This window comes from Drosophila subpulchrella, chromosome 3L (assembly GCF_014743375.2).
Source record: "Drosophila subpulchrella strain 33 F10 #4 breed RU33 chromosome 3L, RU_Dsub_v1.1 Primary Assembly, whole genome shotgun sequence".
NCBI lineage: Eukaryota > Metazoa > Arthropoda > Insecta > Diptera > Drosophilidae > Drosophila > Drosophila subpulchrella.
This window is the reverse complement of record NC_050612.1, coordinates 5,099,675-5,119,181: the sequence shown is the minus strand read 5'-3', so window position 1 is coordinate 5,119,181 and position 19,507 is coordinate 5,099,675. Positions and strand designations below refer to the sequence as shown.

At 42.1% G+C, this 19,507-nt stretch overlaps 3 protein-coding genes across 6 annotated transcripts; 1 reads left to right on the top strand and 2 right to left on the bottom strand.

Moving 5' to 3' along the window:
* Window positions 1-2,669: 2,669 nt before the first annotated feature.
* On the bottom strand, window positions 2,670-5,790 carry LOC119554623 (epidermal growth factor receptor substrate 15 homolog). 3 transcript variants are annotated; one of them, XM_037865618.1, is made up of 5 exons: window positions 5,444-5,790; window positions 5,247-5,388; window positions 4,252-4,910; window positions 4,038-4,191; window positions 2,670-3,875 (listed from the first exon to the last, which is right to left on the bottom strand). In XM_037865618.1, the coding sequence occupies exons 1-5, from the start codon at window positions 5,682-5,684 to the stop codon at window positions 3,065-3,067; spliced, it is 2,007 nt and encodes a 668-aa protein (XP_037721546.1). In that variant the 5' UTR covers window positions 5,685-5,790; the 3' UTR covers window positions 2,670-3,064. The 3 variants fall into 3 exon arrangements, with proteins under 3 accessions (XP_037721546.1, XP_037721545.1, XP_037721547.1); XM_037865617.1 differs by having other exon boundaries at window positions 4,252-4,916; window positions 5,444-5,788; XM_037865619.1 differs by having other exon boundaries at window positions 4,252-4,916; window positions 5,247-5,380; window positions 5,444-5,581.
* Window positions 5,791-6,054: 264 nt separating this feature from the next.
* LOC119553136 (guanine nucleotide-binding protein subunit beta-2) lies at window positions 6,055-8,892 on the top strand. The gene is made up of 6 exons (XM_037863328.1): window positions 6,055-6,208; window positions 6,947-7,392; window positions 7,460-7,661; window positions 8,125-8,254; window positions 8,334-8,420; window positions 8,600-8,892. The coding sequence occupies exons 1-6, from the start codon at window positions 6,140-6,142 to the stop codon at window positions 8,704-8,706; spliced, it is 1,041 nt and encodes a 346-aa protein (XP_037719256.1). The 5' UTR covers window positions 6,055-6,139; the 3' UTR covers window positions 8,707-8,892.
* A 307-nt stretch (window positions 8,893-9,199) lies between these two features.
* LOC119553580 (chitin deacetylase 1) lies at window positions 9,200-14,596 on the bottom strand. Of its 2 annotated transcripts, none has more exons than XM_037864028.1 (6): window positions 14,518-14,596; window positions 14,346-14,415; window positions 12,446-12,557; window positions 12,185-12,315; window positions 11,337-11,486; window positions 9,200-10,816 (listed from the first exon to the last, which is right to left on the bottom strand). In XM_037864028.1, the coding sequence occupies exons 2-6, from the start codon at window positions 14,395-14,397 to the stop codon at window positions 9,666-9,668; spliced, it is 1,596 nt and encodes a 531-aa protein (XP_037719956.1). In that variant the 5' UTR covers window positions 14,398-14,415; window positions 14,518-14,596; the 3' UTR covers window positions 9,200-9,665. The 2 variants fall into 2 exon arrangements, with proteins under 2 accessions (XP_037719956.1, XP_037719957.1); XM_037864029.1 differs by lacking the exon at window positions 12,185-12,315 and adding an exon at window positions 11,770-11,882.
* Between the last annotated feature and the right edge of the window lie 4,911 nt (window positions 14,597-19,507).

The window sequence follows — 19,507 nt, the reverse complement described above, 5'->3', positions numbered from 1 at the left end:
TGCTTTTTATGATTTCTCTTCTGGGATAGAACGAACCCGTTAAATGAGCCGCGAAAATAGTTTCCGTGGCCTGGAAATTGCAGGGAAAGGTCCCATAATGCGATAAGGTGAGTGAGGATAAATATTATTACGGATTTACTTCAGAGGCTGAAAATGGAATTTAAGTTTACCATTTAGAAAAATGGTAAAGGTGTCTGCAGGATGATATAAATGGAAATGCAAAGAAGTTGTAAGGATGTTGGAGAAGTTAAGTCTTACCGTTTCCAAACTAGTTGTGAGTTTATAATAAGGTTGATTTTGGAAATCGTTGGGTGTTGTAAGTAGATTTTGGTTTCTTATAAATACAACATTCATAAATAGATCAAACTAATATATGGTGAAAACAAAGGAGCTCTATCATATTTGTTGTCTTATTTTTTAAATAGTCAAAAATTATAAAAAAAAGTAAGAGAAAGATTATATTTGAAGTTATCACTAACTTTTTTTAAGGAAAGCTATGTGTTTTTCTTGTACGGGCCGATAAGGCCCGTTTCGACTTGTGTACTATATTGCATTTTCTACCTGCAATAAAACAGTCTTCTGGAAAAGTCCCATGCAGATTCTGTCGAACATTCATTATTCGAACTTCCGTAACTCGAATTTTCTTTGTTTCCGAATAAAATTCTTTGGTAGTAGCCCTTAGCAACCTTATTGCATACAATACAATTTCATACAATGCAGTCTTCGTAAGTCGAACTTCAATAACTCTAATCTATAATTCCGCACGCATTTTGAGTTCCATCAGTCGAAATATGAAGTGTATATGAAGTAATTTTTATAGATGACTATATATATGTAGTATATGGGTGTCTTTTTTGAACTGCGGCTTATTTAAACCAACAGGCTGTGTCTTCAAATAAATTTAATATTTATAAGCCAAATTATGTATACAAATGAACTAAAAATTAACTTTATAAAATTAAAACTAAATTACAGCAACTCGAATTTTTTACTTGGTTGACTAGGATTTAAGACTGAAAGACTTGTTTGCGTAGCATCGCGCATGGGCATGACTAGATCGACTCGTTAAGTCCAAGAAATGCCCTGTTACAGCTAAATAATAATATTCAGTGAAAGGGTACTCTTAGGTTCACTAAAAAATGGTCCGAGTTAAGAAGTTCGAATGTACATTCTGTTACTGTATCTAATTATACCTTTGCAGAGGGTGTTATAGCTTGCAACTAAGTAAAAGAGACGCCGAGTCGATCAACCCATGTCCGCAAAAACTTGTCTGTCTACCATTAAGTAATCTTGCTGGCAAGTAGTATAATAAATTTGTATTTGTATAACAGTAAAAGGCTTACGTTTCAATAATGAGAATATTTCAGAAAATTACAAAGAAATTTGTATTTCTACATATTTGACAAGAAATAATAAATTAGTACAAATATACAATTTATGGGCTTTCTGTATGTCGTAAATGAATATTTCAAATAGTCTAGGCCCTTCCAATCAGTCCACCTGTCCCCATCGACGATCAACCCAAACCCACATAATTTTAATTAAAACTCGCGCACTCAACCATTTAGCAAAGAATGGAAATTAATTTGCAAGCACAAACAGAATAAACCGAGCCGAAGCCCAGAACCACCGAACCAATGGCAATTGGCAATGGCCACATGGTAAAGGAATCAATCAGGCGTGGAGCCCATGGCAAATATTTCCCATTTCCAGATGCCGAAGTGCGCTAGGTCTGATTAGCCCCGGCAATCGGAACTTCCGCCTGAAAATGAAAATGTTTATTAAAAAATTTTCACTTTTACATAAATTTTCCGAGCGGCTGCAGCAGCGACGGAGCAGCAGGTAGCAGCTGGTGCCATCTGACATCGGGGATGGCCACACCCAGTGTTTCCCAGTTGGAACCGCCCCCGTTTTCCGACTTATATACGGGCGGCACTACGGTTGTCTCACTCGAACAGTCCACCCATTGGATGCGCCTCTCGAACCGGTTTCTGCCCAATGCCAAAGGAGACCATTTTTGGTGGCACGAGCAGAGAGCTATGTGTGTAAATTTATATAGTACGTGTACATGGGGAGTACGTACTCTTATGTACGGCGTGGATCTGGGGGTTGGGTTGCCTCTGCAAGTGCTCCACTTGAAGGCAGCTGCTCCTACGCTTTGTCGTTTGTCTAAATGTTTGTGTTGAGCTGCGGGAATCGTCGCAGGGTGTGGATTGGGGTTGTATGTGGGTGAACGGGGAATTCCTGGTCCAGAATGGGCCTTGGGAACGGGGACTACCCAAAAGCAAGCTACATCAACTACCAGTTCTAACTACCAGATACATTGATTTCTATACCCTGTATGGGGTTGAATTCGCGGAATACATTTCTAGGTGTATTTTTGCGAAACACACTATAAAAAATTATAGATCAAAGCAAATAAATGTTATAATTTCGACAGCGTTAAAAAAATGTGTCATGTAAGAATGCCTTTTTTGCTCACATTGACTAATCGTATTATAGTAGGAACTTGTCTTCAATATTCCAATTAATAATAAGGCAATTAAATATATTGCCCATTCTTTTATTGTGAAAAATGGTTCAAGTTTTCCAATAAGAGATTTCATTATCCACATCTGAAATTAAAACACACAAAGTACTATACTCCACCTCCACATCTTTCTCCATAGTTGCTTTAAAAATATATATTTTTTTTGCTTTGACATTGTACGAATTGTTTACAATTGATTTGGTTACAAATATTTAAATAATAGTTTGCATTTTTAGTTCCGGATCCGGCAGATCAGGAATTATACTAAGCTAATAAACACTATTTCATTCCGTTTTTGTTGGATTTTGGTCTATGTACACGTAACATTTTAAGTTTCGCCCTTGAGCTGCTTAAGCAATAGATTTTAAAAGTTCACAAATTTAAAAGAAATTTTACAAAAGTATCAACTTGTCTAGAAATTAGAAAAACACTTTCGAAATAACACTTAAAATCTACAATGAATCGCCCTGAAACCGTTGATGGTCCGCTCAAGCTTCTTATTCTTCTCTAGGTAGCTGGAGGCTACTAGCGATGCTAGTGGTTCCTCAGTGCCTCGTTAATGACACGCAGAATTTCAATTTGCAGTTCGGTAAAAGCCACCGGCTCCAGCTGAGCATTACGTATCTTCATGGCCACTGCCTTGAAAAACGCACCAATTTCATCATCCTCACCAGAATTGTGGCCATTGCTAGGAGGAAACTCCATGTGGTTGGGTTTGTTAGGAGTGATGGGCGCCGAGTGGTAGCGAGATGTGGAAGTAGAGCTGGGAGTAGTGGCAGCATTCTGGTAACGAGGAGTGGTGGGAGTCTGTATCTCCAACTTTTGATAATCCCCAGTTGATTGTAGTTGCTGCTGCTCCAGGCTGGTGGCTCCTTCGCTAAGCGTCTCTTGCTTGGTTATAGAACTCGTAACGCTTTGAACAGCCATGTAAACGGGTCCATTGTCGTGATCATAAGTCATTACATGCTGCTCTTGCTGCTGAGGAGTTTGTTCCGCCGTCGTTGTGGTTTCCATCTCCTCGTCCTCGTCATCTTCCTCCTCATCATCATGATGTGCATCCCCATTGATGTAGTTCTCGATATCCATGTCGTCGTAGGTGGCCACACACAGCTCACTGGCCTGTTGTTGCTGCTGCTGCTGCTCCTCCTGCTGTTGCTGTTGTTGCTCGGCCTTGTGTGGTCCCGTCAAATGAGGAAGGGCGGGCATGTTCAGCTGGGAGCTCGATGAGGATGACTCCAAGGTGCTTTGCTGGTTGGGCGGCGAGTGGGAGTGGGCCATCTGCTCCTCCAGTTCTCTCACTGGGTCATTTTTGGGTAGCAGCATACTGAACTGCGCATCGCTATCCCTGAAAGGTTGTAAACAATTATTATGCAGTTCTATTTAATTGTAACTATATAATTATTTAAATTATATAAGGAAATGTACTTTGAGTTATTGTTGAGAACTTAAGCAAATATTGTTATGAATGAAGTTGTCTTAAGTTTTTAAAATCAAAAAACATTCTTACAGCGTCTTTTGTTGTATGTACTTTTGCAGAAAACTGAGCGAGTCATAGTGCTTCCAACGCGAAGTAGCGTCTATGTGCATCAGTGTCCTTAGTCGCTTGTGCTCTCGTGCATATTGGTCCCTTAGAGCCTTCCACTTCAGCCGACACTGTTTAACTGAAATAATTAATGCAGATAATTTATCTGGGTCAGTCGTTGTATTTATTTATTTAATACCCGACTTCTTCAGCTTTCTGGCGATTTCCTCCCAAACCTCCATCTTGAGCTTGGCATTGCGATAGTTCTCGTTGCCGTAGTTGTAGATCATGTCCTCCTGCTGGATTAGCGTAATCAGTTCTTTTTCAAAGTAACTCTCCATGTTAAGGAAGGTATGTATGGGATCGTCGTCCTCTTCCTCGGCATTAGTCGTTTGATTGTGCGCTGCTGAAGTACCAGACACAGTCGAGGTTACTGTTGCTGCCGAGTTTGACTGATTGGCGGCGTTCACGCAGTCGACTATTTCATTGTAGAGAGTGTCTACCACAGTGGTTGTGTTAGCGGATCCACACTGCACTATGATAGAAGGAGTAGCACCGCCACCCGCATCGGTCAGATAGTTCCAGCTGCTTTCCTGCTGCGTCTGCATTTGTGGCTGCTGCAACACGGCTCCAATATGGCTGGCCAAGAAATTAGCTGCGGGTTTTTTGTCGGCAGAACTGGACGAGCTGAAGCTACAGTTATCCAGCAGTGTGGAGGCACTGGCATCTTCAATCTTAATGCTGCCCGAGAGGTTGAGGTTCTGGCTGCTGCTGTTGCTGCTAAACGATGTACTCATTGGCAGCGATATGGGTGCTGTCGTAGAGACGATGCCATTGGTATTTTGTCCAGACCTTCCTCTGTAACTGAAGAACATAGGTAAGTAATAGGTATCTAAGTAGAGGTGAAAATTCAAAGCATTTCAAAAATAGGAATGATCGGCATATACCATTCTGTACCCAAATATTCTTCAGTAGAATACTGAATAATACCATGAATTACAGTAGCAGTATCCGAAGATCTTAAACCTGTTCTTAAACTTGTATTATATAAAAGTGTTTCGAAGTGGTCAAACTTCAATGGACACGGCCGGAAATTTTCTGATATTATTTTCTGTCTTTAATAGCTTCTATTAAGAAAGCGTGTTTAGCTACGGAGATCCCACTTTAGGTTACTCGATTGCCTGCCCAACTTACTTCCTTGCCAGCGCGTATGGACGCAGGAAGTCCAGCTCCTTGAAGTACTTCCACTTGACCGCTTTGGCACAGGCCTTGGCGCGTTTGAGTTCCCGGCAGTACTGATCCCTCATTGCCTTCCATTTGGACTTGCACTGCACATCTGGGTAAGAGCATTTGGGTAATCTTTGGAGGGGGAACCGCTGGGACCAACTCACCTGACCAACCCACGTTGCTGCCGATCTCCAGCCATTTCTCGTCCTTGGTCTTGGTGCTGCGGTAGTTGGGGTGCTTGGGGTTGTAGAGCGACTGCTCCTGGGAGACCAGCGAGATGAGGATCAGCTCCTTGGGAATGCTGACCACATTCTCGCCCAGACTCGCGTCTATGCTGAGATTCATGAGCTGCTGCTGTGGCTGCTGGTGCTCCTGCAGCTGGTTGGCACATGGCAGCGTCTCCATGGCGTTCCTACTTCGCGTCCATGCTGGCGGTGTGTTTATTTGGGTAATTTTTATAAATAAAAGCAGGAAAAACAAAAATGAGGTGACCGAACAGCTGGGTAATTAGAGAGACCAGATTCGACTCGGTCATATTGGGGAACATCTTGTAGGCGCCGTCCTGGTCACCCTAATCAGCTTAGTGTTGTAAAGGAGGCGTTTATTCTGCTAAGTTGGCAGCCCGCTTAACATTTTATTTTGATTTTTGGCGCCCAAAAATTTCCTTTGTATATATTTGTATTTAACGGCTAATCCAATTAGCTAATTGCATTACCTCTAAGGAAAAAAGAAAGCATCATAACAAGCAGGCGAAACAAATTGTTTAACACTCAGTTTATTGTGCGACGCGGTGCGGTTCAAAACTATAAATATTCTTCTGGCAAATATTGCTCCCGTCTTCCTTTAATTAATGCTCAATCATGCCAAAAATTGATCCCGAAACACAAAAACTCTACGACGAAATCAATGGCATGATACAGAAGTTTAAGGTGAATAGTTCCTTCAGATACACACTAAACTGCTAACTGAATTACCAACGAATAAAACAATAGATGAAAAAATACAAAAACAATATGAATGTATTGTAAAATATCTAATAACTACCGATAATTTAAAATTTTAAATATTAAAAACCTGCATTTGAACAAATTGGGATTATAAGGAGAATCAAATATAAATATAAAATAAAATATTGATAAAATTGTGTACAAATATTTTACGTTTCTGTGTGCTAAATGCGAGTGTAGCCACATAGACAATGAGATCTCGCAATTATGTTTAGAAGGGATACCCGAAAGTTTATATGCTTGTAGCTGTTGTAAAAAGTCTTAAATTCGTTTGACGTCTTGAGTTATCAATAGGTTATGCTTTTGAACATATCTGAAACCAAGAAGAAGAAATGCTTAAAGTCATATCAAACATGAAGTCCTTCTTCTGAAAAATTCTTCTTTATAAGTCATTTTTTAGGACTCTTAAGTGCTTTACCATTAAGACGGAGACAACAACAGCTTGGACGCATTTCAGCTTGAACGCAAAAAAATTTGGTTATTTTTAAAATGACGTAACCGATAATTAGTAAATTGAAAAATCATTTTTCCATTTTACTCATCTTAGATGGTTTCAATACACATTATTGTGTAAATGTGACTTAACAGGGACTTTCCTATTAACCAAAGCAACAATAAAAAAATTTATTGATCAAAGAAATCACCACCTTTATTTGTTAGGATGATCAAAAATCGAAAGCTGACTGCACGTTGGCTGACAAATGTGGCGACATGGGAGATGTGCCCAAGATTCGATTATCATCGAAGAAGATCCTCAAGGGCCACATCAACAAGGTGAACTCTGTGCACTTTGCAGGGGACTCGCGTCACTGCGTCACGGGATCCCTTGACGGAAAGCTGATTATCTGGGACACCTGGACCGCCAATAAGGTGCAGATCATCCCGCTGAGATCCGCCTGGGTGATGACGGTGGCCTTCTCGCCGTCGGGCAACTTCGTGGCCTGCGGAGGAATGGACAATCAGTGCACCGTTTATGACGTGAACAACCGAGACGCCTCCGGAGTGGCCAAGATGGTCAAGGAGCTGATGGGCTACGAGGGATTCCTTAGCTCCTGCCGTTTCCTGGATGACGGCCATCTGATCACCGGCTCGGGTGACATGAAAATGTGAGTTATTACAAATGACATCACCGAAATGTTTACCAGCGAATGTGACTATTATCCTCGGTAACAGCTGCCATTGGGATCTGGAGAAGGGCGTCAAGACGATGGATTTCAATGGACACGCTGGAGATATAGCTGGCTTATCGCTGTCGCCCGATATGAAGACTTATATCACTGGCTCCGTGGATAAAACTGCCAAGTTGTGGGATGTACGCGAAGAAGGCCACAAGCAGATGTTTTTCGGCCATGACATGGACGTGTCCTCCGTCTGTGTAAGTAAATATGTTTATTATTTCCTAAAAATCCCTATCAACTATGTATCAGACATAAATTACTTTTTTATTATACTCACTATTCATTAGTGTATAGTTATTTAGTATGTATTTAAACTATATAGTTAGTATGCATAAAAAAAATTCATTATTGTTTGAAAAGTAGTAAATTTATTTATTATAATTTATTTTCTTGTTTTAAATGTAAATGTTAAAATGTAAAGCTATAAAAGCAACAAAATTATATTAATTAGGGGCAGTCACACAAGTCAGTAAGATTTTGAAATCATTTTTAATTTTAAATGTCATATTAGGTGTTTATTAGTATGTAGTGAAAAAAGAATGGTCGTATTTCTTATTGAATTCATTTAAAATAATATTTTTAGATACCTAAAAAATGATTTTATACCTTAGTAAACATTATAGACAAGCATCGTTTTAATTTAATTTGTATTTATTTCAGTACCACCCCAATGGCCTCGGGTTCGCCTCCTGCTCGGAGGATCAGACGGCGCGCATGTACGACCTGCGGGCGGACCAGCAAATTGCGCTGTATGAGCCGCCCCAGAAGAACACGGGCTTCACTTCGTGCGGTGGGTTCCACGTCTTAGTCGGCGGCCTCGGTCGCCTTGACTTTTGACAGGTTTTAATCTGATTTCGTGTCCTCATTAGCTCTATCGACCAGCGGGCGCTACCTCATGTGCGGCGGCATTGAGGGCAACGTGCACTCGTGGGACACGATGAAGCAGCGGCACACGGGTGGGTATTGTGTATTCGGTATTGGGTAGTGGGTAGTGGGCATTGGCTACTGGGGACTGGTATCCATTGCACTTGGCGGATTCCGCGATGTGGAATGGACTGGGTAGCCTAATGCTCAGACTGGCTCTTGACTTACATCGATTTGTTGACTCCCCCTTCCACTTGGCATTCCTTCGCAGGCACACTGTCTGGTCACGAGAACCGCATCACTTGCATCAGCCTGTGCCCCAATGGCATGTGCCTAGCCTCCACCAGTTGGGATCAGCAAGTGCGTCTGTGGCTCTAATCTGGAGTGACCTGGGTTCAATTTCATCGAAAACTAAAGGCAACGTTTATGCGTGCGATTTGTTTGCAAATTCAAAGTGCATAGTTCTTGTAATTTCCTGAAATGGTAATGAAAAGGTAATTTACCTTGATTTCTGAACTAATAGGATAATTGTTAAAGAAATAAAAGTTACCAAATTTAGCTTAATTATTTGATTGATCCTTAGTTTGAGCGAATCTTTTTTCTGATTAGTATAAATATTTGCAAATTCAGAAACGAGTGCACTTGCAAGCAAAGCGTGCGTATAACTATAATAATTAATAACTTAATTTACTAACGAGTACGTAGCCTCCAGTTACTAGAAAGTGCAAATCGGAAGTGCGATAATAAAATGTATGAAGTAGTACTACCAAACTAAGCCGTATTTTTAATTCTTCATTAATGGCATAATTCAGTAACTCATTAATTTTATTCCACTTGACAACCGCTCAATTAAAACACCATTGCAATTTAATTTTTTTATATATTTTTTATATTTTTCTTATAAAAAATACTTATACAATTACGAAGATATTTTTGCTGCTGCGATTTTTGGCGCTTGGTTTTGTTTGTTTGTGAAAAGTCTTTGAGCTGGTCAAAGAAGCAGCGAAGTAAATTAAAACAAATCACTTTTAAAATCAACAGAAGTGGGACAGATGGTATAGACATAGGGAAGATTTATAGTAGATAGATATAGACAGAAAGTGGAGGACAGCTGGAGGTGGGAGTCGGAAATAAGAAATCACATAAATAATAGCGGAAAGAAACTGGTTTGGGATCACACAAGAAGCAAGAGGCAACAAATTGAGTATTTCTGTGGATGGTTCACTACATATTCTCGCTTGTACAGTTTGTTAGGGCTTTTCAGTGTTTAGTTTATCAGACTCTCGGTGGAACTACTGTGAGTTGTTCTCCTGTTTGGAAAGGGGGAAGAGTAGACCCTAGACGGAGAAGCCGTCGCCGGTGGGATCGAGGATCCAGGGGTAGTTGTTGGGGCACTCCATGCACGTGAACAGCCGGAGGGTCTCGCCGGGCAGCTCCCTGGTGGTCAGCGGACACGCGTTGGGCAGCGAGCAGTAGGGCTGGCCCTTGACGTCGCACTTCTCCTTCCACTCCTGGAAGTCGCGCAGCGAGTTCAGCTCGGTGGGGTTCTGCATCCACTGGATCACCTGCAGGTTGGTCACGAAGAACACGTCGTTGCGGCCCAGCATCTCCTCGATGAACTTGATCAGCTCGTCGCGGTACTCCTTCTTCGACTTCAGCCACGAGGCGTGGAAGTGGAGGCCCAGGGGAGCCCTGTTGCTGTTGTAGTGGCGGTTGAAGTTGTGGCGCAGCAGGCGGGCGAACTGGTCGCCGCTGGCCACGTTCGAGCAGGAGTCGACCATGTGGCAACCGGGCAGGGACTCGTCGAAGGTGGGGTCATCGCGGCGATCCAGCTCGTTCATCACCATCTCCCACACGGGGTGGCTTCGCGAGGGGCAGTTGTGGGCGTTGCCGTTGCACTTGTGCGGCATCCGGAAGTACAGGGTGTACGGCCAGATGGGCACGCGGCCCAGGGAGGCGGTGATGGAGGCGTCGTACACGAAGAACTGGTCGGCCATCATCTCGAACTGCTTGTTGCCGCCCACGCGCAGGTAGGGGGCCCGCATGCCGATGATCGAACCGTCGGTGATGTTGGCGAACCGCTCCACAATCAGACGGGAGCCGGCCATCTCCGCCAGCCAGTCGTCGTAGCTGCCGCCGGTCCAGTAGTTGGGGTCGTCCTTGTGCGTCAGCGAGAACACGGAGATCTCGTGGCCGCGACGGTGTAGATCCTGCACCGCCGAGTAGTTGGTGTACTTGTGCGACACGAAGAAGGTGCCCTTGATGGAGCAGCCGTTGGGGTTCTGGCGCTGGCCGTTGAAGATGTCCTCGTACAGGTCGATGTTGTCCACGTTGACGGCGCCGTTGAAGGTGATGGTGATCATCTGGGGCACCTGCTGGGGCTCGATGCCGCCGGGGATGCGGGTTCCGTCCGCCGAGCAGAAGCAGTCGGGCAGGGCGCACTGCGTGGGATCGCACTCGGGGGCCCGGTTGGGATCCTCATCGACAGCTGGGGATGGGAAATAACTCGGCGATTAATCGCTGGATCTGAGGGTAGAAGCTTATGGGGTGACCTCTTAAAAATTGCTTTAAAATCAGATTATAAAACGTTGCAATCTACTCACAAATAAAATATTGCGGAGTTATATGATCATAAGAAACATTATAATTAAGATACATTAATTCATTTCGGAATGTTTTATTCAAAACATTTATCTAGCATACTTAGCAAAACGAACTATTGTTCTGATGCTATCAAAAATGTGCCCTTAAATGTAGGCTACATATTTTTTAACAGTGCAGTAAGTTTACTCTCTTGGTGCTCTTTTCCCTCTCTTTTAAGACTACACTCCTTAATTTGATTTCAATACACAGAGAAAAAAATGGACAATGTGAGATGATCACTTTGATGAAATTCAGAATCAATTCTATCTAGATCGGGGCCTATAAAATGTATTCTTATGCGTTTTTTTCTATGTAGAATTTGAAAGATAACCCTGGTAACTAGAATTTAGGCAAGAAAAACTTACAGCAGGCGTTCTCGTCGGACTCGTCCTTGCAGTCGGGCTTGCCGTTGCAGAAGAGCTCCTTGTCCAGGCACTCGCCGTCGCCGCAGGACAGCTTGCCCTCGGGGCAGATGGGCTCATCCGTCTTCAGGATGGGCTTCGCCTTGCGCGGCTCTGCGGAAGTAACACTTGGTTAGTGGGGGACGACTCTTTAGGGGGAGGTGGTAAAAGCCGGGTTAGTGACAACAAATGTCTAAATTTCGAAATGAGAAGTATTTACATGAGTGTGATGGGTTAGAACAGGTGGGGTTAGTTTCGAGCTGGGTTAGGGCTTGTTTCGTTCTTGGATCTACCAAAGTTCCGGAAGTCTAACATTGCTGACTACTGTATGTACAGGTGTTGGTTGGCTGGTTGGCCCGACTGGTTTGTCTGGCTGGTTTGTGGTCGTCACACTTACTCTCTTTCTCGTCGCAATTGGTCACCTTGGCCTTCCAGTCGCAGGTCTGCTTGATCACGTCGAAGGCCAGACCCGAAGGACACTGAATTTCTTTCAAACCCGACTTGGTACATCTACAAAATAAAGTTCATGTTCTGATTTCGTATTGGCGTTGCTAGCTAAGAGAACTTTGGCACCGATTCGGGGGATTCGGGGGATTATGCAAAATGACTCGATCGATTCGGTTCGGGGCTTCCGGTTTCCCGGTTTTAGTGACACACACAGAGAGAGACACACACACAGGGGGGGGTGAGAGACAGACAGATAGACAGGCACAGAGATAGAGGGGATGGATAGTAGGCTTAGGATCGCGGCTCTCGGAAGTATCTTGAGCCGGAGGCATCCGCAGCGGATTGAACTGGGTGGCGTCACTTACTCTCGAGCACATCGCAAGACTTCACATTCGACTTCCAATCGCAAAGTTGGCGCAGAACATCGAATGCCAGGCCGCCGGCGCAGCGAATCGGCGCCAAACGCCATGTGCCATCTTCGCCGGCACTGTCGCACCTTTCGATACCGATACAAGAAGGTGCAAGAATAGGTTTGTAGGTGTTGGGCTTTGGGCTTCGGTGTGGGGGCTGTCAGCTATCTCAGCTGGACGATCGGACAAGCGGCCGTGGCCCGGGGTTCGGCTTACCTGTACACCTCGCGGCAGTCGCCGTCGGTCTCCAGGCGGAAGTACTCGTCCGCGGGACGATCGGCGCAGACCTCCTCGACGTCAACGCCCTCCAGCTTGTCCTGGCCATGTGCTGCGGGGTGGGGAGAGGTTAGGTTTAGAGCGGGGTCGATGGGGATCAATCAAGGCATATGACCACGTTTGTTTAATTTCTAGCCAATACCAACATATTTCTATCTTTGGTGCATCTAGGATGTTTTAGTGCCGAAGAAATACTCCCTATTCCTCTTTATTTATGGTAATCAAGAGGAATCGTATGCTCGATTGGAGTATTGTCTAATAATCTTTGATAAATCACTTTGATTCACCGAGATGTACCTAGTTTATGTAGGGTAGTGTATTCGGTCTGTAGAAATCAATGTAACTTGTCTCTGTTTTTGTAATCTATGAAATCTGTACTAATGTTGGCGAAAAAGTAAATAATGCAGTATATACTTTATAATTTTGGGTTCTTTATCAATCTAAATAATCACGTTTTCTTTGGTATCTCCGTGAAGGGTCCAGATTTCTGTCGGGCTCAAATGAATTTTTTACATATAAAGCATCTAGTTGATTAAAAATGTTTACATATTAACTGGCTATAGATATATCGCTTAAATATTTACGGGACTTTTTATTTACAAAGTTTTTTTAAAATTAAATTTATTTTTGTAATTACATATTTGTATTTCAGGTTACTAGGAAAAGAAACAGAAATATTGTGTTACAAGAGATGGAGGGAAGAAACAGAACTAGGTTTGCAAATGACCGGAGACACTACCTTAGATAATTTAACTATACAGCATTTGAAAAGTCACCCCAAAGTCATTTATAAAAGTAAAAATATTCCTAATAATATAATAGGACTTAAGCTACGAGTATTAAAAAGATGTGTGTAATAACTCTCAGTCGTTGCATGATTGCCCGATTTTAATGTTTCTTTGCCAACACTCTAATTGTTGAAATTGTACACTTCTCGTTGGTATCTTTATGGGTGCCATTAATCTCGGCCGTTCTAGAAGTTAATGGGTGGCTTAGACCATTATAATGGGCCGCACCTCATGGGTTAACCGTTAGCTGACTCCCAACACGAACGACTTTCAACCGGTTTTGGCCGTTAGTGTGGAAATACGAGTACAACTTCTAGCCGACCAAAACCACTCTCATTTTTGTTCATAACAGTTTTGTCTTCATCTCGTTCGGCTGAAATCGAAAGGGCAAACGAAAGCGGTAGATCCCATTTATAGGCACAGATCCACATTCGTGCGCATACGGCTTTCTGGCCACTCGGGAATGCTGATGGTTCGGATCGTACCGTACCGCATCTTATAATATCGGTTCGTCATGTAAGGTGTCTGCCCAAACGGGTTTGTGTATTGGCTAACCGTTGTTGTAGCTGCTGGTTATTGGAAACCCGTTTTCGGTTTAACATTAAAATGATATTGCATAAACAACGACGGCGAGCCAAAAAAAACTTTTAAAAAAATAATAAAACGGAACCGATGGCAGACGGCTGGTTTTGTTCGTTTTCCTATGCTAATTTCGCTTTATGGCCAGCTCCGGTTTCGTCCTCACGCCACAGATCTCAGTCTTTTTTCCGTCTCTTACATCATTGACTGAAGGATAAGTTTGATCGATTGCATGCCGCTAATGACTTGGCTCAACTCTGATTTTTTTGTGCAGCCCACATCATCGAACTTTTTCAAGTTTATTCGCCTTGGCCAACGACCGAGTGTTTTGTTTTTATTTATTTTTCTTTGGCAACCTTGCGAAAAGTGGCGGAGTTTCCACCGCCAAAGGTCAACGCTTAACTCTAGGTGCTAAGTACTAGGTACTAGGTGCTACGTGCTACGGGCTAGGTGCAACCAAATGCAGTACTCACCCACTGCCATGCAGAGGCACACAACGCTCAAAATTGGCCACCAACGCGCCATGATTGCTTCCAGAGCTCTCTGAAGAAGACGGAATCGAAAGGTTAGCAACACAAATCACATGGAACTCAGTACGGGTAGATGGTAGGTATTTAAAAAGAAACTTTGGAAAACGCTACTGACTTTTGCCCAGACTCTGAGTGGGAATGCTTGGATCGAATGGAAGGAGTGAACGGAGGCACTCTTCCAATACACAGCCACGCTTACACTAGGTGTTGGCCACCAGCAACGGGTTCTATTTATTAAGCCGTGGTGTCTTGGCCGGCCTGGCGCCGTGGTGGATTCGGGCTGCCCACCACGGCGCTGCGCCTGCGCAAGAGCTTTCGAGGGGAGACCGACTTCGTGACTTGTGGATCCCATTCCGAAATGCCAAGGTACGCAGGCGTCTCTCCGTTTTCTTCGATGTGTGAAGAAAGGTTAATTAGCATTTGTAGGCGCAGGTGGGAGCGGGATCGGTCCGTGGTTTACGACCGATTGTGCGGGGGATTTGATTTTGAATTTTTTCGATTTCTGTTTCTGTTTTTGTCAGACGACTGCACCCCATGGGCTTGTTTACTCCGCTAGTTAGTCATCCGCTTAGACATAAATCAAATCCGAGGGCCCATCAATCTCTTTCTGCCACTGACCCTGAATTTCCGAGTCTTTTGTTTGAACATCTGCGGCTGCGCCATATCTCCATTCTATCGAAACTATTATACGAAATCTCGGTTTCGTAACTGTTTTTTATTTGTTTTCTTCTCTACGCAAGCTGTTTTCTTCAGCACGTTTATTGTCTAGTTAATTTTAATTTTCACCCGAACGGCCCGAGAATCCCAATTGGCCGGGGGTGAGGCCACCTGATGCATATTAAGAGGGTTCGTTCGGTTGGGTCTGGAATCTTCCCAGTGCCTCTGCAGCGATTATTGGTATGCCAATCGCAGCTGTCGCATAAAATTCTTGTTAACGTGGCTAAGACACTAAAAGGTTATTAAACCTCCGGCGACTCGAGTGTTCCAGCAAAAGAGAGTCTTATTTCGAGTGTCGCTGAGTCACAGCGATTAAATTTGACTGCACTCCCTGCCGAAGATCATGAGTTTTTTAATTAATGCCAAGCCGCTGATGCCGTTGTTAACTGTTTTGTTATCCCCCTGTATTTTTATTTTTTACTTAATTTTTTGCACTCCCAATGGCTGTTATGTAAAGCAGATGGAGGAGATGCAGGCGCAGCAACAACAAGGCGGTTTAAGGGCCGCATACCAGCCAACCTACCGACTGACTGCTGCCTGTTATTCAATAAGCCATCCAAAGCGGCTACCAAGACTCGTAAGTGTGAGCAAAAAAAAACAGCAACAAAACGGAGCATGTTTGCGGATATGAAATTGTTGGGGACAACTTGCGGACACTTTTGTGTATTGTGGGTAACATAGATCTCAGGGCACCCTATAACGGAACGGAGGATGAACCGAAGATACCAATATTTACCTAATAAATAATGCATCGAAAAAGTAGTAGTATTGAACAGAAGAAAGATCTTGGATGGTATAATTACTACTGACATTTATAAACTGATTTTTATTTTATCTAAAATATGTTATCCTAACTTCTAAATACTTGAAGCACAATCAAAACTTTTAAAAAAAAAACCCATTTTCTATAATTAAATCTTAAATATCCTCCACATTGTTTAATAACTTTAACTTCAACCCCATGTGAGAGAACAAATGCTAATTTAAAAGATATCTAATGGATCCATTAGAAACTGATTGCTTATAAATTGTTTCATTATATTTATTAATATTTTTCTAACTATGGAAAGTTGTAAGCAGCTCAAAAATAATTTCGATTGCCAAGATCAATTGATCATGAGTATCATAGCTGGACCGTCAAGTATTTCTTAGAACTACCACTTTTGCTTTTATTTCCAGACTGCTTCACTTGGCCACAGATCACTTGAGCGACAAAATGACCAACGGACAGACAAAACCGCAGAGCAATGTCAATTAAATTTGATTCGTGTGCGATCTAGAAGGAATCGACTGGTGGCGTGTTAATGCAATTTATTCGAGTATTTCCAGTATATTGTCTATACAGCGCATTGCATAGTTATTTCCTGAACTTGAAAACGAGTTCTGTCATGTCGCAAAAGAGAACATAAGTCAAGTGAGAATGCAGAAAGGCCAACAAGGCGTATGAGTGTTTTTGCAGCGGGTGCGCCTTCGTGCAGTGGAAAATTCTCGGAATCGCCTCAGATCACAATTATATTTTAATTGCCATGGGCCAATTTGGGTCCAACTGGAGTGCCGGCGGTGAAGGCTGCCAATTGGCACGAAGATGCCGCAAAAAGCTGTTCACCTTCTTCTGCGCGAAATGCCGATTGCAGCATTTTCTTAGTTACAATTAATTTCAGCGCTGCGCCGGTGATATAATCCCTCAACCGCATCTCACCGAAAGCCAACAAAAACTCCGATTATTATTATTACTTCTCGTCTTCTTCTTGCCGTTTAATCAACTGTTAAAACTGGTTTTTCAATTAGAGTGAAAATGTTGATGATATGATGGCACCCCAAAGCGATGAACAGATGAAGAGTGAAAATCGTTTTATTTTATCATCTTTTTTTTCATGGGTCTTACGGATTTACATAATTTAGTTGCCCTCGATTTTGTCGATTTGTAGTTGCTGGCAGCCACCGCAGCCACCGATGCGATTGTTATTGCCTTTGATTTTATTTAAATTTGTAAGCGTTTTAACCTTTTTGCGCAGCTGTCAGTGGCACTGGAAAGGTCGTCGATTCGAGTTTCCAGAGTGAATGACACACTTTTGATTGAAAAGAGCCAATCGCCGAAAGCTAAGCCAAATCAGCAACGCCCATGGGCTTTTCCAAAGTCCTTCGAACAATAAAAGCGAATTATTTTGCATACGAAATGAAAAGACAAGTAGTAAAGTAGCAATCTGTCTGCGTTTACGATTCACAAATAGAGATAACCAAATTTAGTTTTATTATAACTTGAGCATCATTGATTCTGAGTCATCTTCAGAATATATTATACGTAACTGCAGCCGTTCCTTGTTCGAAGAGTATTAAAGTTAATATGTTTTATTTTTAAAGGATTGAATAACTTTGACAAAATAAGAGGTTATAATACTTATAAGATATTTTTTGACATATGTATGATAACGAGTATTCCTTGATCCAAAAAAATACAATAAAAAAAATTGGGAGTCCATAATCTGCTTTATCAAAAACATTTTTGAAATAGTTCGCTATATATATCACCATCTCGGATTATTATCTTAAGGATTGCCTGTGTATAATTTAGTTTTATTCGAGTTCGATACAGAAAATCTTTGGTTGGAATTCTGGTGGAGCTGTTATTGTAGAATTCCACCCAAATGAATTATAGTAATTTAGAGCTAAACTGAATTTGAAATAGAATGAAAATTATTTAAGACCCCACCAAATATTGAAGACTTATCTTTTCTTGTATAATTGGTCTAATTTAGTGAATTAAACCTTCTTATGAATGCAAACGTATAAAATCGACCAATAAAAGAAAACAAATAACATAGTTTTACTACAACTCCGGTGAGTTGTAAACCATTTCCAACCAAATGAAGGGGTTCTCTGAAAGCAGAATATTAAAAAGAAATAAACATAGAGAAAGAGTGTGTTTTGGGGGGAAAAGAGAAATTGGTTTTGTATAAGGCACGCAAAGCGGAATCGTTAATGAAGGAAATGGTGGCCAAGACAATAAACCGGAGTCGAAGTTGAAGATGAGCCTGTAAACTGTAAAGAAATGCATAACCATAAAAAATACCAAAACACGAGCTGCGTTGCATAACTCCGCCCCGCCCTTGCCCACAAACCTCCTTTCCGCTGGCTATATCTTCAGCTCCGATCGGTCGGGGGAGCGCTTAATTTATGGCAAGCCGGGAGCATCGAAGGCCTGCAGCAAGTAACGGACTTTCTTTTTAGTTTGTCTTCAGCATGGACGCATATTGAAACCGATCGGTGCGAGTGTTTGCCTTTGACTTTCAATTTCCATTTCCACTTCCATTTGAAAACTCATCAGCTGCGATCTGTTTTTTAATTGCTTGGCGCTTGCCATCTTCATCATTATGCAATTATTGTTTGCTTCGCCGTCGGTGTCTCGATCTTTTCACAAATGGCCTGTCAAAATCCGCGATGTCTTCAGCCGATCACCTGCCAGCTGCAGCGAAACCAACCACATATCACATATCCACATATCACACACCTGGAAGCTGATGATTTCGCCTTGACGCATTGACGTCACCCCGCCCGAATGGCAATCTCTTACATATTCCAATGAATCAAGTAGCAAGCCCCAGAACAAGGAAGCATTTTCGAGAACTAAGTGTACGACCTGGCTATCTGTGGCGTCAACTTGTCGAACAGTGGACTCAATCGCTTTCTACATTGAAGAAAAGTATGGTAAAACGGCCAACCTTTTCTAAAACTAACTTTACCCAGCGGAAATTAAATGTTAGCTGCAAATCAATATTTGAACAAACCCAAGTCGGTTAAAATATGCAGAGTATATGCCAACGCTTTATTAAAAATTATAGCTCTCTTTTTATTCTGAATGAAACAGGTTCGTCAAGCACGTTACTCTATATTTAATTGTGCTTATGAATTTTAGATTCCTACGAACAGGATTAGCCAATTAATTTTATTTTATGCATATTTTATAAACTGATAAGTTCTAAATGAAATATTATTCGACAAGAAAGAAAGAAAGCTATGCCGCCAAATGATATTCTAATTTCAGATAAGGTTGTCATTACTTTTAGTATGCCAAGCAAAGACAATTCTTTAAATCGATGCCATTAATTAAATCCATAAATAATAGCTAATAATATTACCTAAAAATGCATGTAGGTTAGGTAAATCAGAAAAAAACATGTTAATTTGGTTGATTTAAATCCAGACACTGTAACAGTTATCACTTTTAAATTAATCATCAACCTTAACAATTATAATTTTCGATTTCGGTGCTTAACAGATTTAGACAGAAAACAGCGAATTCTTCAGAAAAAGATGAGCCAGCATATGGGAACTGCCCACATGAATCATAAAATGATAGTCTCTGACTAAGTCAAGACATTTATTGTCTT

Coding starts and splice junctions, on each gene's coding strand:
- LOC119554623 (XM_037865617.1), bottom strand. CDS start 5,684: ATGGAGACGCTGCCATGTGCCAACCAGCTGCAGGAGCACCAGCAGCCA. Junction 5,389..5,443: donor CAGCAACGTGGGTTGGTCAG/GTGAGTTGGTCC, acceptor GCTCTTACCCAG/ATGTGCAGTGCAAGTCCAAA. Junction 3,876..4,037: donor TACATACAACAAAAGACGCT/GTAAGAATGTTT, acceptor ACAACCTTTCAG/GGATAGCGATGCGCAGTTCA.
- LOC119553136 (XM_037863328.1), top strand. CDS start 6,140: ATGCCAAAAATTGATCCCGAAACACAAAAACTCTACGACGAAATCAAT. Junction 6,209..6,946: donor GCATGATACAGAAGTTTAAG/GTGAATAGTTCC, acceptor TTTATTTGTTAG/GATGATCAAAAATCGAAAGC. Junction 7,662..8,124: donor TGGACGTGTCCTCCGTCTGT/GTAAGTAAATAT, acceptor TATTTATTTCAG/TACCACCCCAATGGCCTCGG.
- LOC119553580 (XM_037864028.1), bottom strand. CDS start 14,397: ATGGCGCGTTGGTGGCCAATTTTGAGCGTTGTGTGCCTCTGCATGGCA. Junction 11,487..12,184: donor GTCTTGCGATGTGCTCGAGA/GTAAGTGACGCC, acceptor TTACTTCCGCAG/AGCCGCGCAAGGCGAAGCCC. Junction 10,817..11,336: donor GTCCGACGAGAACGCCTGCT/GTAAGTTTTTCT, acceptor TCCCATCCCCAG/CTGTCGATGAGGATCCCAAC.